This window comes from Oryctolagus cuniculus, chromosome 1, assembly GCF_051225735.1.
Source record: "Oryctolagus cuniculus isolate XC-2025 breed Fujian yellow rabbit chromosome 1, ASM5122573v1, whole genome shotgun sequence".
Taxonomy (NCBI): domain Eukaryota; kingdom Metazoa; phylum Chordata; class Mammalia; order Lagomorpha; family Leporidae; genus Oryctolagus; species Oryctolagus cuniculus.
Window position 1 is genome coordinate 220,504,971 of NC_142867.1, and position 14,216 is coordinate 220,519,186.

The following is a 14,216-nucleotide window of genomic DNA, read 5'->3' on the forward strand; positions in this document are numbered from 1 at the left end:
GTTGGAGGCCCGCAGCCAACTGGCAGGGTGTGGGTACCGGATCTGAGGGCAAAACCTGGGTGGGGGTGGGGCTGTGAGGGGCAGTCTCGGGAGAAATTCGGTGGGGGTGAGGAGTTGCGAGGAGATGTAGCTAGCTGGGGGAGGGGAGCCAGGGGCTCTGAGAAGATTCGCAGTTGCAGCATCTCGGGAGATATGAGGTAATGTGGGACCCTTGAGGAGACAGGGGGTGCAACGTCTGATAAATGGGAGGGAATCTGAGGTGCTGGAGGGGTCTGGGTGTAGAATTGCAAAAACAGGAAGGACACAGGGCCCTGGTGAGATTTGAGGATCTCAGGAGATTTGAGGGAACCGGGCGGGGGCCAAGATCTAAGATTGGAAGGAGAAGGTGTAGGGCGAACCTAACTGCTAAAGAGAAAGGAATTTGCAGAGCGCTATCTGGGGGAAATGGAGGAGGTGAGTTCTTGGGGACAAGCAGTATCTTGTTAGCAAAAGGAAGGGGGCTAGGCTAAGGTTTGAAAGCAACACAAGAGACAAGATTTAGGTAAGAAAGAACGTAGCGGGGTTTGGGGACCGCACAGTGCCTGGTGGAATGCAGGAGATGAGATTCAGGTGAAACGATGACAGAAATCGGGGTGCAGGGCTGAAGGCTCCAGAGCTTTGGAAACACGGATTAAAGACTGTCAGGGGGATATGGGGCACAGGAAGGAAGAATCGGTGCGGGTTGCAATATAGAGCCCAAAAGGTTGCAATTCTGTATAGCAAGATGGTTGGGAACAGGGTTTTAAGAGGATTGAAAGGGGGGAGGGGTGAGAGGCGATGTCATGAATTAAAAGACTTTGAGTAGATTTGTGGGCTGGTGTTGGGCTACTGAAGGATTTTTTTTTTTTTTCCTAAACTCCCTGCACGGGAAGCAGAGGGTGTTCTGGGCACCTGAGCGTCCAAAAGAAATTATATAAATGTATGAAATTGAGGAACAGTCATGAGCCTTCGTAGGTCATGAAGGTGCTTTTACTTTTCTTGTGAGGGGCAGAATTTTCCTCAGTTATTAGCCAGAGTTCCCTGATGAGGCAGGCATGGTGCTGCCACTATCTCTACTTTGACTTGCTAACATTGGTAGGAAGAAGAGTGATCAAAGGGGTGATGAAGCAGAAAATGACAAGGTCATGTGCCTAAGCTTTCCTTTCCTTGTATCCCCAAGTTGTGAATGACAATATGAAAACTCCAGGGAAATGAGTGGAATTCATCCTGTGTAAGGTCCATTATAGCTTGAAGAGGCAGTGGCTTTGCAAAAGAACTGTTTGGAATGGGAGAGAAACAATAAAAGGAAAACTCTTTTATATTGAACTTTTGGTCCTTTGCTAGACTCTAAAGAAGTAGTCTTCATGAGGGGCAGTTTTGTCCCCAGGGGACATTTGGCAATGTCTGGAGACATCTTTGTCACAGCTGGGATGGTCAGTAGTGGGTAGACACTGGGGATGCTGTTAACATCTGATAATGCATGGGACAGCCCCCAACAGAATTATCCAGGCCAAAATGTTAATAGTGCTAAAACTGAGTGACTGTTCTGTAGTCAATATTCTGCGTTCAAATCCTGGCTGTATCTCTTAACTGTGTGGTCTTGAGTGAATACCTTAACCTCCCAGTGCCTTGGCTCTTGGTCTGTAAAATGAGTATAACAGGACCTATGTCATCATATATTGAAGATTCAGTGAAGGTATACATAGTGTGAAGTACATAGTAAGTGCTTAGAATTCAGTAGTTTTTGGTTTGTGTATACATTTCCTTAGTTTTAATAACAGTTTCCTGAATATAAGTTTTACATATGAAGGAACTAAGACTTAAGAAGTGGCTTACTTAAGGTTTTTTAGCTAGACTGGGTAAAAGTTAAACTAACATCCAGATCTCTGTAACTGTACATTTTCTCTTTGCTTCTTTCTTCCTTGTGTGGGCCTGCTTAGTCTTACTTACTTGGCCCATTCCCCACTACTAAAAAGGAAGATTGCCCAGTGAGTACACTGCATATCAAATTGAATTCTAAAGGTAGGGTGGTAACGGATGAGGCTAAACTATCTCTGATTAGGTATGGAGGATCCCTAATCTTTGTACTTGGTTTGCTTTTAGACCATGACCAGTGGGTAGATAGGGAGAGGAACTTGAAGGTAGCAGGATGGATGTACAGGGAACCAGAGTCTGAGGTATGGAGGCCACTGACTTGGACTTGACAAAAACACCTTCCAGCAGGTACTGAGGCTTAAGGCAGCCCTCCTGCAGGAAAATAATTACTGTTATGAGTGATCTCTTTTAAGTTTCTTTCCCCTGGTATAGCTTTAGGACTACCTACAGCATTGCTGAAGCCAGCTCAGAAACAAAGCTGGACTGGGTCCAGGGCAAGAGACATAACTAAAATACCCACATACAGTGCTTGGGAAAATGTATAGTGGGAATTCAGTCCATCTGGGAATCAGAGGCTAGAAGTCCAGACTCCTTACTCTGCTAATTTTCTGTGACTTTGGACAAGTACTTGTCTTGTCACTTTTTTTTTTTTTTTTTTTTTTTTTTTGACAGGCAGAGTTAGACAGTGAGAGAGAGAGACAGAGAGAAAGGTCTTCCTTCTGTTGGTTCACCCCCCAAATGACTGCTATGGCTGGCACGCTGTGCCGATCCGAAGCCAATAGCCAGGTGCTTCCTCCAGGTCTCCCATGCGGGTGCAGGGCCCGAGCACTTGGGCCATCCTCCACTGCCTTCCTGGGCCACAGCAGAGAGCTGGACTGAAAGAGGAGCAACCGGGACTAGTACCTGGCATCCCAACTGGGACTAGAACCCTGGGTGCCAATGCTGCAGGCGGAGGATTAGCCAAGTGAGCCACAGCGCCAGCCTATCTTGTCAGTCTTCATTAAAAATACAGAGGTTGGTGTTTTGCCTAGTGGTTAAGACACAGAATCCCGCATCAGAGTGCCTAGATTCAGTTCCCAACTCAAGCTTCCTGCTAATGTAGACACTGGAAGGCAGGAGATGATGGCTCAAGTAGTGGGGTCCTTGCCACCAATGTGGGAAACCTGAGTTGAGTTCCCAGTTCCTGGCCCCCAAGCCGGCCCTGCCCCTATCAATGTGGCTATTTGGGGAGTGAACCAGTGGATGAGAGCTGTCATTCTCTGCTGCACTAATAATAATAAAAAATAATAATAACTACTGCCAGTTACTGAGTTCTTATGTGCATTAACCCAGTTAATCATTCCAGCAATCCTGACAACAATGTAGGTGTTATTCTCTGCTTTAAGATGAGAAAAATAATTGATTAAATGACACCCAAAGCTATATAGCAATGCACAAAGCAGGGATGCAAAGTCAGTTGTGTCTGATTCCCAAATTACATCATACTAATTTTTTGCAACATTTATGTGTGGAGAGTGGCTGGAAGCCAAAAGTTTCTAAGGACCTTGAATTGTATCGTCCATGCACACTGATGTGCTACCTTTGTGATCTCTCCATTTATGTCTTTCTGGTAGAACAGTCAGATTTAGAAATCACTCCTTGGTAAGAAGTACCTTGTTCAACATCTCAGCCAAACTCTGCCTAGATGTAACGGTAGTCTAATCAGGGAACTGTAACATTTTTTGAGGCAGTTGGTTTTAGGGCTGGGAGTCTACACACAGCATTTGAATCCCTGTTCTATTTACCAGGTTTGAGACCTTAGGCATATTACTCTTTGAATATTAGTTTCCGTATTTATAAGGAGGAATGACATTTACTTCACATAGTTACTATAAGATAATGTATAAAGGTACTAAGTAATAAATAATAGTTGCTGCATGAGAGATAGCCATAATGAGAGCAAGGAAATTCTGGAAAGGAAGTGAGTGTTGCTTTGCCAGATTTTTATGACCCTAAGCAGTCTCTGCTTGTCTCCCCTAAATTCCTGTCCCTTCTGTACCTTTCTCAGCATCTGCTTCCTGTTCCGTTAGTCAAAACTTTGTGATGAAATGAACATATGTCATATGCAGAGAAACTGAAAGTGAGTTGAATGGGTTGAGAAGAGTTGAAGGTATCCTAAGAAAACGCTATGAATTTTTCCTTTGTCTTAGGTGAGCATCCTTTGAGTCACACTGGCGGCATAGGTGTTGCCCACATGTTTGTGGAATGTGCAGAAGGACCCTTCAAGGTCCTGCAGTTTTAGAACAAGAGAGAACAGGCAGGCATTTTCTTCCCCCCAGCAAATCGTATTACTGATTTAACCTGCCTTTGAAATAGTTTAGTTAAAGCTTCACTTGCTATGAACCTATTTCCTTCTGGGTAGTCTTACGAGTCTCAGACTGGTACAGTTTTGGGAGCATGCCTGTGTTTCCCTATTTAGCTTCCTCTTGCTGAGTTTGTATTAGCCATCTGCAGGTGCCTTTATTAAATGCCCCGAGTAATCTAAACTTTGTCAGAATCTCGCCCACACACAGGACTTAGTGAATGTCAGGAAATAACATAACCTCATTGACTTCCTGAAAAGTGACCTTTGGCAGCATGGAGTTATGCATTTGATTAACATTGTGTTAAAATGCATGAGGAATAAATATAGTTTAGAAAACTAACATGAAAGGAAATGTAATAAACTGCAAAAATCCAACCAGAGGACTGTTTCAGTGGTAGGATGGGCATTGATATTGTGTGAAAGGAAATGCTGTATTTTACATGTTCTCTAGTCTTAAGGGTGAAAACTGTTCATGTCTGTTTTTGCTCAGAAGTATATCCCCAGTGTCTTTCATGGAATCGGACTCATAGTACATGCTGAAAGTCTTGTTTAATTACTTGCTCAAAGTTCTCCAGTTTTGCTCACTGCCCAAAGGGCTGATATAGGTATAGGCAATAGAGACAGACATGTAGAGAACTGTTGCATCAGGGGGATTTAAATTTTGGGTCACCTCTGGTTTCTGATTCTGAGATCAAGTAAAACAATCTCCAGGAAGGCTCAGAATTTCTGTTACTTAAATCTAGGTATCTGATACCTTGGATACAGTCTGCCTGTTGAAAAGTACCTATTCATTCCTTCTTATAGGCTGGGTGGTGCTGGTGGGAGCTGCTGCTGCTGCTGCTGGTACTGCTGCTCCTACTAACTAATAATAAAAGCTATTATTTTCTGCTCAGTTAATTGTATGCTTGGCTTGGTACTGTATTAACTGCTTTACACACATAATATAATTTAATCTTTAAACCTTATGAGGAAGGTACTATATGAAAGCCCTTTTTCATAGCTAATTTGAGAACTAGAGAAGTACCTTACCCAAAGCTCCTTAGTGAGTGGTAGAGCTGGGATTCAAATCTAGAAAACCTGATTCCTGAGCCTACTTCCTTAATGTATGTAATACTGCTTACTCCTAGACTCCTGCTTTTCAGTCCTGTCATATGATTTATATGGTCTTAATTTTCCTGATTTCAGTTTCCTCATCTGTATTACTCTGAATTTGAGATCACTACTAATTCTAGCATTACATATTTAATCTCTAGAAGAGGCTGAACCAATTTATTTTCTGGCCAAGGAAGTTGTGATTCATTTGTCTACTTATTTCTAGCCTAGATATGTAGCATTCTCAATCAAATCCCTCCAAAGCAGACCCATCTGAAAGGAAACTCGTGAAAGGAAAGGCTTTTTTCAAAATTTAGTTTATAAATTGAATGCTTTGTTAGTAGTAGTACTAAGTATTGTTATTATTCATCATGTTCCTGTTATTAAAATTATGGTATATAGCATAAGTACTTTATAACCATTATCACTAGTCATCAAAGCAACCTTTTCCTAAAGCAAGAAAACAGGTTAGAGAAATTAAATAACTTGCCTCCTGTACCACAACTTGTAAATTAAGGTCCTAAGACTTGAAATTCATTCTGACTTTAAGATTTATTTTGTAATTTTTTTCTATTACTCTGGTTATTTATTTCATGGAACCACTGGTGCCAGAAAAGGCTGATCAGGCTGGGATATAATTATAGAATTTTCCTTAGTTTTAGGGTAGCTGGAGCAGACACAGCATACAGAGATTTTCATCTGGAATTGAGAAAATGTGTTTGTATAGTATGGGATGTCCTTTATTAATTGTTAGATTAAAGAGGTGAGAGAAGTGGGAAAACTGAGGTGAAGTGAAGTTGGAGGTTAAGAATTGACAGAAAAGGTCATTATGGGAAACATATTCAAGTAATTATGAAGGCAATGCAGATCATAAATAGCATGTTGGGGATTCATCCTGGTTGGTCGCAGATTTTATAGTTTGCAAAATGTGCAGCTTACTTAAAAGACTGAGATGACAAGGCAACTCCTTTCACCTATGAAGGATTTTCAGGGAAATGGAGGCTAAGTTGACTTTTCATTCAGTATTAATAATGACCATTTCTGGAGAAGAAAGGCTGTATTTATCTGTCTCTTAGCTTGATTTCAGACTAGGATCCTCTGAAAGCAGTGAGATAAAAGTGGGTTTGACTCCTTTTTAGGTCTGAGGCTATCTCTGTGTGCCTGATGCTTCGGTGATGGGAACTCATGTTTCCCTGGTGAAGCATGGCAGCTTTGTGGCAGGAATTCTTGACATCTTTAGAGACCCTGGTAAAGCTGCAGATAGCTGAGAAAATTTAAGGAATGGTTGTGGCATAGTAAATTCATTTCTTAAAGCTGATGACTTAGGGAGACAGGAAGCTTTGTAATTGAAGGAGGTGGTATGGTATTCCAGATAGCTGGGGAAAGAATTTGCTGGTATTTTTACAAGTTGGCAGAATTGTTTAATTAGCCAATCTGTAATGCCAGCTCTGGGAAGAACAGATGTCCCTGCACATTATAAGGTAACATGCTCTGGATCCAAACACCAAATGTTGCCCTCAGTCTGTTGTCCCAGATGATAGAAGAGAGAGCTGAAGCTTTTGGTTTAGAATTGAGGTTTGCAAGGATCATGAGTTGAGGTTTCTATCAGTATTTCTATACCATTGCCCTCAGACCCATGGCCTTTAAGAATTTGGCATTCATAGTTTCAGATATTCACATAAGGTCTTACAGGCTCATGATATGTGGTAATTTGCTATTTTGTTGAGGCATGGATTTGAGTCATAATAAGTTGCTAGACTGGTGTGTGGGAGTGGGTCGCTCAGCTAATAAATAATCTAACTCACTCTATAGCAATGGGATCTCATAACTATATTATTGTTCCTTCTTCCTTGAGGAGAAAATTATATGTTACAAGGCAACATTTTCCAGAGCACGGACTAGAGAGCACATGTTAATAAGTGTTACATGGCAGTAAAAATATATATATATATAGCTTGAAGTAGTGTTGCATTAAACAAAGTAAAGATACCCGTACGGCAAGTTTCACCATGTTTGAGCTGTGTGACCTTAAGCCAGTTTTTCTAAGCTTCAGTTTCCTCATTTGTAAAGTAGGATAATAAACAATACCTACTTCATAGTGTCATCAGATTAAATGGGATTAAACACACAAGGCATCTATTATGATATCTACCACACAGTAGGCACTAGAGGAATACTGTTCCCCTTGCAGTAAAAGGAAAGTGAGATTTCAGAGTTTAGGTAGATTTGTATGTCTGCTGCTGAGTATGTGTCAGATTGCATTCCAAAGTAGAATATAGAGGAAACTTGTTTTAATATCTATCTGTACATTGCCTCCCTTTCTGTATGCCCAGAGAAAGAGTTGATAGTATAAGCAGAGCTTTCCTCGGGCAGTTTATTGTCCTTGAAACCAAGCTGACTTGCTCTCTACCTTTTTTCCTTCTTGACTGACCATCTGCATATCATGAGACTTTACAAATGCAGGTGTAGGATTTGCATTTAAGAAAGGCTGTATTTAACCATCCACTTCATCTTGGTAGAACTGTTCATTCTAACTTGGAATATCAGGTAGCAGTGATATGAAGGCTGCAGAGCATGAGATATCTATGTATTGAGGAGGGTGGGGATGCTTGTATGTATTGAGTGAAGCAGAGAATATTCCAGACCAGAAAAAACTCCAATGATAAAGAACTTCCATTTTTTTTTTTTTTTAATCAGTGGAGTCTGAGTCCTTGGCTGTTTTAGCTCTTCATCACTCCCCCACCATAATCCATTCAACTGGAATATTAGTCAAATGGATGTTGTTTCCATTTCTACTATTCTACTACCTGCTCCCTAGTTCAGACTCCTTATTACCTCTCCCAGGCTAATTTTCTGTAGCTTCTACACTAGTTTCTCTGATTTTTTTTCCTCACTCTAGTCCAATTTTAATTATATCAGTTCCCTGATCCAAACCATTAATTGGCACATCATGTCCATTAAAATGAAGCTCATTTTGGCTCTGAAGACCATTTACTATCATTCTCCACAAAATTTACTTATCCAAACCTTTTACTGCCCTGTAGTCTCCCACCATTTTAACCTAAGGCTAAGGAAAAAAGAGAACTGAAATTCATTTAAGGTTTTTTTTTGGCATAGAGTAAAATCTTAGCATTCCATACACTACATATATTTAATTCCTATATTGACTATATAAAGGTAGCATTCCCATTTTACAGATGAGGAAAATTGAACATGGAGAGGCTGGGTGTTCTGTTCTCTTTCCAATACATGAGACTTTGTCCTTTGCTTTCTAACCTTTGTTAAGGACGTCTCCTTTGATACTCCCTTTCTGCATCTTTATCCATCTATGCATCCTTCCTGGCTCCTTGTAAATGCCATCCTTCCTCTGAAAATTCCCTTTCCCTTTAAATCTACGTCAACCTCCATCAAACTTAGTTTATATCATGTATGATACTGCTTTTTGCCCGGATTGTTTACTTACATGTCTTTACTCCTTTCTTAGAATGAGCATCTGCAGGGTAGGAACTGTACTCCGAAAAGCTTAGTATATAGTGTGGTACATGATACTAAGACTTAGATGGGTGTATAGGTATATAGGAAGCTAGATGAATGAAAAATACTTGTTTTCTGATCTCGTGTTTTATGTATCATCTAAAGGTAGGAACCAGAATTTTCTCTTTCTCAGCATAATTCCTAAGCCTCCCCAAACATGGCACAATAAACTCTGATGTGATGGTTTAAAAAAAAAAAAAAAAGGCTCCATCCCTTTGTTCACATAGTTTTCTTTGCTTAAAATACCCTTATTCCTCATTCCTTTCAAGATATACCTTAGGAGTGCCACTGCTTCTGGAATTCTTCCCCAGTTCCTTTAGGTAGATTCCTTTACTCTAGCCACTACAGACTCCTGCAAAACACTGTGTGACCTCCATGTTATACTTAAAATTTTTAGTATACATAATTTTCTGTGCTTTTCTGCTGATATATATTATGAGTTATAAACTTCAGAAAGTATAAAAATAATCATTAGCATTTTTAACAAGTATACTACTTGCTGGGTACTAGTAAAGTACATTATATTTATTTAATCCTTAAGAAGATATAAATATACCTAATAATATTACTTATACATAATAAATGAAGACCTCATTATTTCTATTTTACAGATAAGTGTTGGAGAAACTACATTTTAGGAAGTTTAGGTTATTTCCTTAAGGTTATGCAACAAAAGTAAATGAGGCTCTAGAGCTCTTATTCTCTAAGCAATACTTTGGATTTCCTTTGTGTCACTTATCCACTAAGCAAAACTTTGTTTTGTTTCCCTTTGTGTCACTATCACCTTACACATAGTATCTCAGTTTTTGTTAGATAACTGAATGAATGTTCATAGCTCTCATCTAAATGTTTCTTGAGTGAATTAACTTATATAGGCAGTAGAAAATGAATAATGGTTTTTTTTGTCTCTTTAGCAGGAATTTTACTCTCTGGGGCATGAATACTGAGCTACTCAGTCCTGTGCTGTGCTACCAGTACCCTTCAAAGGAAGAGTGATGGCCGCAGCAGCAGCGTCTCACTTGAACCTGGATGCTCTCCGGGAAGTGCTGGAATGCCCCATTTGTATGGAGTCCTTCACGGAAGAGCAGCTGCGACCTAAGCTCCTGCACTGTGGTCATACCATCTGCCGCCAGTGCCTGGAGAAGCTCCTGGCCAGTAGCATCAATGGTGTCCGCTGTCCCTTTTGCAGCAAGATTACCCGCATAACCAGCCTGACCCAGCTCACAGACAACCTGACTGTGCTGAAGATCATCGACACAGCTGGACTCAGTGAGGCTGTAGGGCTGCTTATGTGCCGCGCTTGTGGGCGGCGGCTGCCCCGGCAGTTCTGCCGGAGCTGTGGCTTGGTGTTGTGTGAGCCCTGCCGGGAAGCAGACCACCAACCTCCTGGCCACAGTACACTTCCTGTCAAAGAGGCAGCTGAGGAGCGGCGTCGAGACTTTGGAGAGAAGTTAACCCGTCTGAGGGAGCTCATGGAAGAGCTGCAGCGGCGGAAAGTAGCCTTAGAAGGCGTGTCCAAGGACCTTCAAGCAAGATACAAAGCAGTTCTTCAGGAGTACGGGCATGAGGAGCGCAGGGTCCAGGATGAGCTGGCCCGTTCTCGGAAGTTTTTCACAGGCTCTTTGGCTGAAGTTGAGAAGTCCAATACTCAGGTTGTTGAGGAACAGAGTTACCTGCTTAACATTGCAGAGGTCCAGGCGGTGTCTCGCTGTGACTACTTCCTGGCCAAGATCAAGCAGGCAGATGTGGCCCTCCTGGAGGAGACAGCTGATGAGGAAGAGCCAGAGCTCACTGCCAGCTTGCCCCGGGAGCTCACCCTACAAGATGTGGAGCTCCTTAAGGTAGGTCATGTCGGCCCCCTCCAAATTGGGCAGGCAGTTAAAAAGCCCCGAACAGTTAACATGGAAGATTCCTGGGCCATGGAGGCTGCAGCTTCTGCTGCCTCTACTTCTGTTACATTTAGAGAGATGGACATGAGCCCTGAGGAAGTAGCTGCCAGCCCTAGGGCCTCACCTGCTAAACACCGAGGTCCTGAGGCCACTTCCAATATCCAGCAGTGCCTATTTCTCAAGAAGATGGGGGCCAAAGGCAGCACTCCAGGCATGTTCAATCTTCCAGTCAGTCTGTATGTGACCAGTCAAGGGGAGGTGCTGGTTGCTGACCGTGGTAACTACCGCATACAAGTCTTTACTCGCAAAGGATTTTTGAAGGAGATCCGCCGCAGCCCCAGTGGCATTGATGGCTTTGTGCTAAGCTTCCTGGGGGCTGATTTGCCCAATCTCACTCCTCTCTCAGTGGCCATGAACTGCCATGGGCTGATTGGTGTGACTGACAGCTATGACAACTCCCTCAAGGTATATACCTTGGATGGCCACTGCGTGGCCTGTCATAGAAGCCAGCTGAGCAAACCATGGGGTATCACAGCCCTGCCATCTGGTCAGTTTGTGGTAACTGATGTAGAAGGGGGAAAGCTTTGGTGTTTCACTGTTGACCGAGGAGCAGGGGTGGTCAAATACAGCTGCCTCTGCAGTGCTGTGCGGCCCAAGTTTGTCACCTGTGATGCTGAAGGCACCGTCTACTTCACCCAGGGCTTAGGCCTCAATCTGGAGAATCGGCAGAATGAGCACCACCTGGAGGGTGGCTTCTCCATTGGCTCTGTGGGTCCTGATGGGCAGCTGGGTCGCCAGATCAGCCACTTCTTCTCAGAGAATGAGGACTTCCGCTGCATTGCTGGCATGTGTGTGGATGCTCGTGGTGACCTCATCGTGGCTGACAGTAGTCGCAAGGAAATCCTCCATTTTCCTAAGGGTGGGGGCTTTAGTGTCCTGATTCGAGAGGGACTCACCTGTCCTGTGGGCATTGCCCTCACTCCTAAGGGACAGCTGCTAGTCTTGGATTGTTGGGATCATTGTATCAAGATCTACAGCTATCATCTGAGAAGATATTCCACCCCCTAGGGTATAAGAAATACCAATTTCTTCTGCTTCCCAGCCAACTTCCCTTCCCTCAGACCTTGGTTGGTGGCACCATAAAGTAGACTTGGCCTAGGTCTTGTCTCCAACTGGGTAGTCCTAGAATTTTAGTATTTTAGTGTTTTTTATTTGTTAAGCCTCCTTCCCTTCCATTCCACTCCTGCCTAAATTTAAAGCTTTGATAAATGCATTGTCCCAAATAGCACACATGATGGTGTTAGCTGAAGTTTAATTAGAAATTAGGCACTTCCAAGGCTTCAGTAGAAACACCCACTCTAACTTCTTGTCTCTGTGTTTGAAATGTGCCCTTGTATTGAAACCCTGTTGATTTTTCTCCTTTTGGCTTCGATGTCCCTGGTCCATTGTTTCTTTCCTATAATAATGTGCTTTATCCGTGACACTTTGTCTTCAACTCTGGTTGCATTCAGTGTGCATGCTTCAGTGGAATCTGCTCTGCCTTTCAGTGATATTTCAGAAATCATATCCCTGTAGCATGATACTTCAGGTCAGATCACCTTTAGTGTGAAAGCTCATTCATTTAGTATCACCAAGGGATATAATACCATACCTCTTGGCTGAGGACTGTGCCATCTTGGATTGGTTTCTTATTGCAGGTGTAACAAAAAAATGGATTAACCCTAGTTGGTTACTGTTGAAACTTCAGCATGGACATTTCTTGCCTTCTAAAGGATCATATGGATTGGAAAAAAGCCAAGACATAGAAAGATGGCAATAAACAAATATAAATACTGATACAGCCAACAAACTTGTATAGTTTCTAGGGCACATCATTTTTCATCTACCTCTCTCCAGTGACCTGTGTTAAGACTGTCTGCAGAATTGTAAAGCACATTGGAGAGGTGGACACATCTCATTTTCATTACTAAAACAATAGAAATGTTTGGTGGTTATTCTGTATTTTCCTCAAGTGACTGCATACTATTTGATTTAAGTATTGATTTCTGTTCCTCTATCAAGCATTAAATCATTGATAACTGTTTCTTCAAAAGTGGTGTTCATGTCTTTTCATTAAATATGGGATATGGGAGGTGAGGAGAGGGATAACTTGAATGATGCCATTTTATTCCTTCTCTGACACTCCATTGTTTCACAGCATAAGGATCCACCCAGGTCCATATTCAATTCAAAGTACCATTATGTACAAATAATCCAGATGTCTCTCCTACATATGTACAGAATCAACCCCCAAAGTTTAGAGTCACCAAAACCTGTTCTAGATTGAGCTGCCATCATGTTTTATTCTTATAATTACAGGTCATAAAAGGAAAGTGCTTTTAAGAATACCAGAAGTGGGGACCGGCGCCGCGGCTCACTAGGCTAATCCTCCGCCTTGCGACGCCAGCACACCGGGTTCTAGTCCCGGTCGGGGCACCGGATTCTGTCCCGGTTGCCCCTCTTCCAGGCCAGCTCTCTGCTGTGGCCAGGGAGTGCAGTGGAGAATGGCCCAAGTGCTTGGGCCCTGCACCCCATGGGAGACCAGGAGAAGTACCTGGCTCCTGCCATCGGATCAGCGCGGTGCGCCGGCCGCAGCGCGCCGGCCACAGCGGCCATTGGAGGGTGAACCAACGGCAAAGGAAGACCTTTCTCTCTGTCTCTCTCTCTCACTGTCCACTCTGCCTGTCAAAAAAAAAAATACCAGAAGTGGATAAGAGAATTTGTGAAGAGCTTCCTCAATCTTTGCTGTGTATTCAGCAGCATATCTTCCTGTTTGGGTACAGGGTTGATGGCAAGCCAAAGAGCTGTTCTGTTTCACAGAAACAAAATTTGCTAAGCTAAGCTACTCAAAACACTTTTTTATAGTTGTGTTGGGGCTTTTGGTTTGGTTTTGTGTTTGGCTTCTGTGATAAATGCTGAAGGGTAGGTAAAGAGGTAATTAAAGTGGTGTTGAACTTGATTATCTTGTGCCTTTCAACTGGAGAAAGGCTCATGTTGTGATTATGAAATTGCATTCAGGTTTCAAAGATTTTGTCATTGAGAGGAAACTGATCCAATTAAAAGTGCATCACAAATGATTCTACTAGTTATTAGAGCCACTTTATCTGTAGTGGCAGCCAGAGGCAGATCTATCTTAGCTGTCGGTGGGGGGCTTGCTGAGGTGGTAAAGCACCGAGGTCTTTGGCACACAGTTTGAAATAGAGAAATGACTATAACATTGTGGGGGCTGCCTTGAAGTAAACCAGGCCAGAACTATTCCAGGTGCTGATGCTTTGAAAGGAAGTGCTGTTACTGAGTGGCATTCAGCATTTGGATCTGTCCCCATCTCTAAATTGCACTAAAGTCAAGCAGGTATCTGCTGGGTCAAAGTGGATCTAAGTGTAGTTTGAATGTTTGTTTCTTTTTTCCTTTTGATGTGAATATTT

General features: G+C 42.6%; 2 protein-coding genes across 15 annotated transcripts in view; one reads left to right on the forward strand and one right to left on the reverse strand.

Annotated features, from left to right (window-relative positions):
• Positions 1–14,216, reverse strand: part of ASTN2 (astrotactin 2) — a 1,018,233-nt gene that overhangs the window by 229,342 nt on the left and 774,675 nt on the right. The window lies entirely within an intron of this gene.
• TRIM32 (tripartite motif containing 32) overlaps positions 1–14,216 on the forward strand; it is a 37,225-nt gene that overhangs the window by 200 nt on the left and 22,809 nt on the right. For 2 of the 9 annotated variants that reach the window (XM_089319940.1, XM_089319930.1), the window contains exon 2: positions 9,778–10,704. In XM_089319940.1, coding sequence (XP_089176066.1) covers positions 9,859–10,704 — 846 coding nt within the window. In that variant the 5' untranslated portion in view covers positions 9,778–9,858. Of the gene's footprint in view, positions 1–7; positions 30–90; positions 198–359; positions 454–9,777; positions 12,845–14,216 lie in introns of those variants that run through there. The other 7 variants (XM_089319945.1, XM_089319934.1, XM_089319926.1 and 4 more) reach the window with 6 other exon arrangements.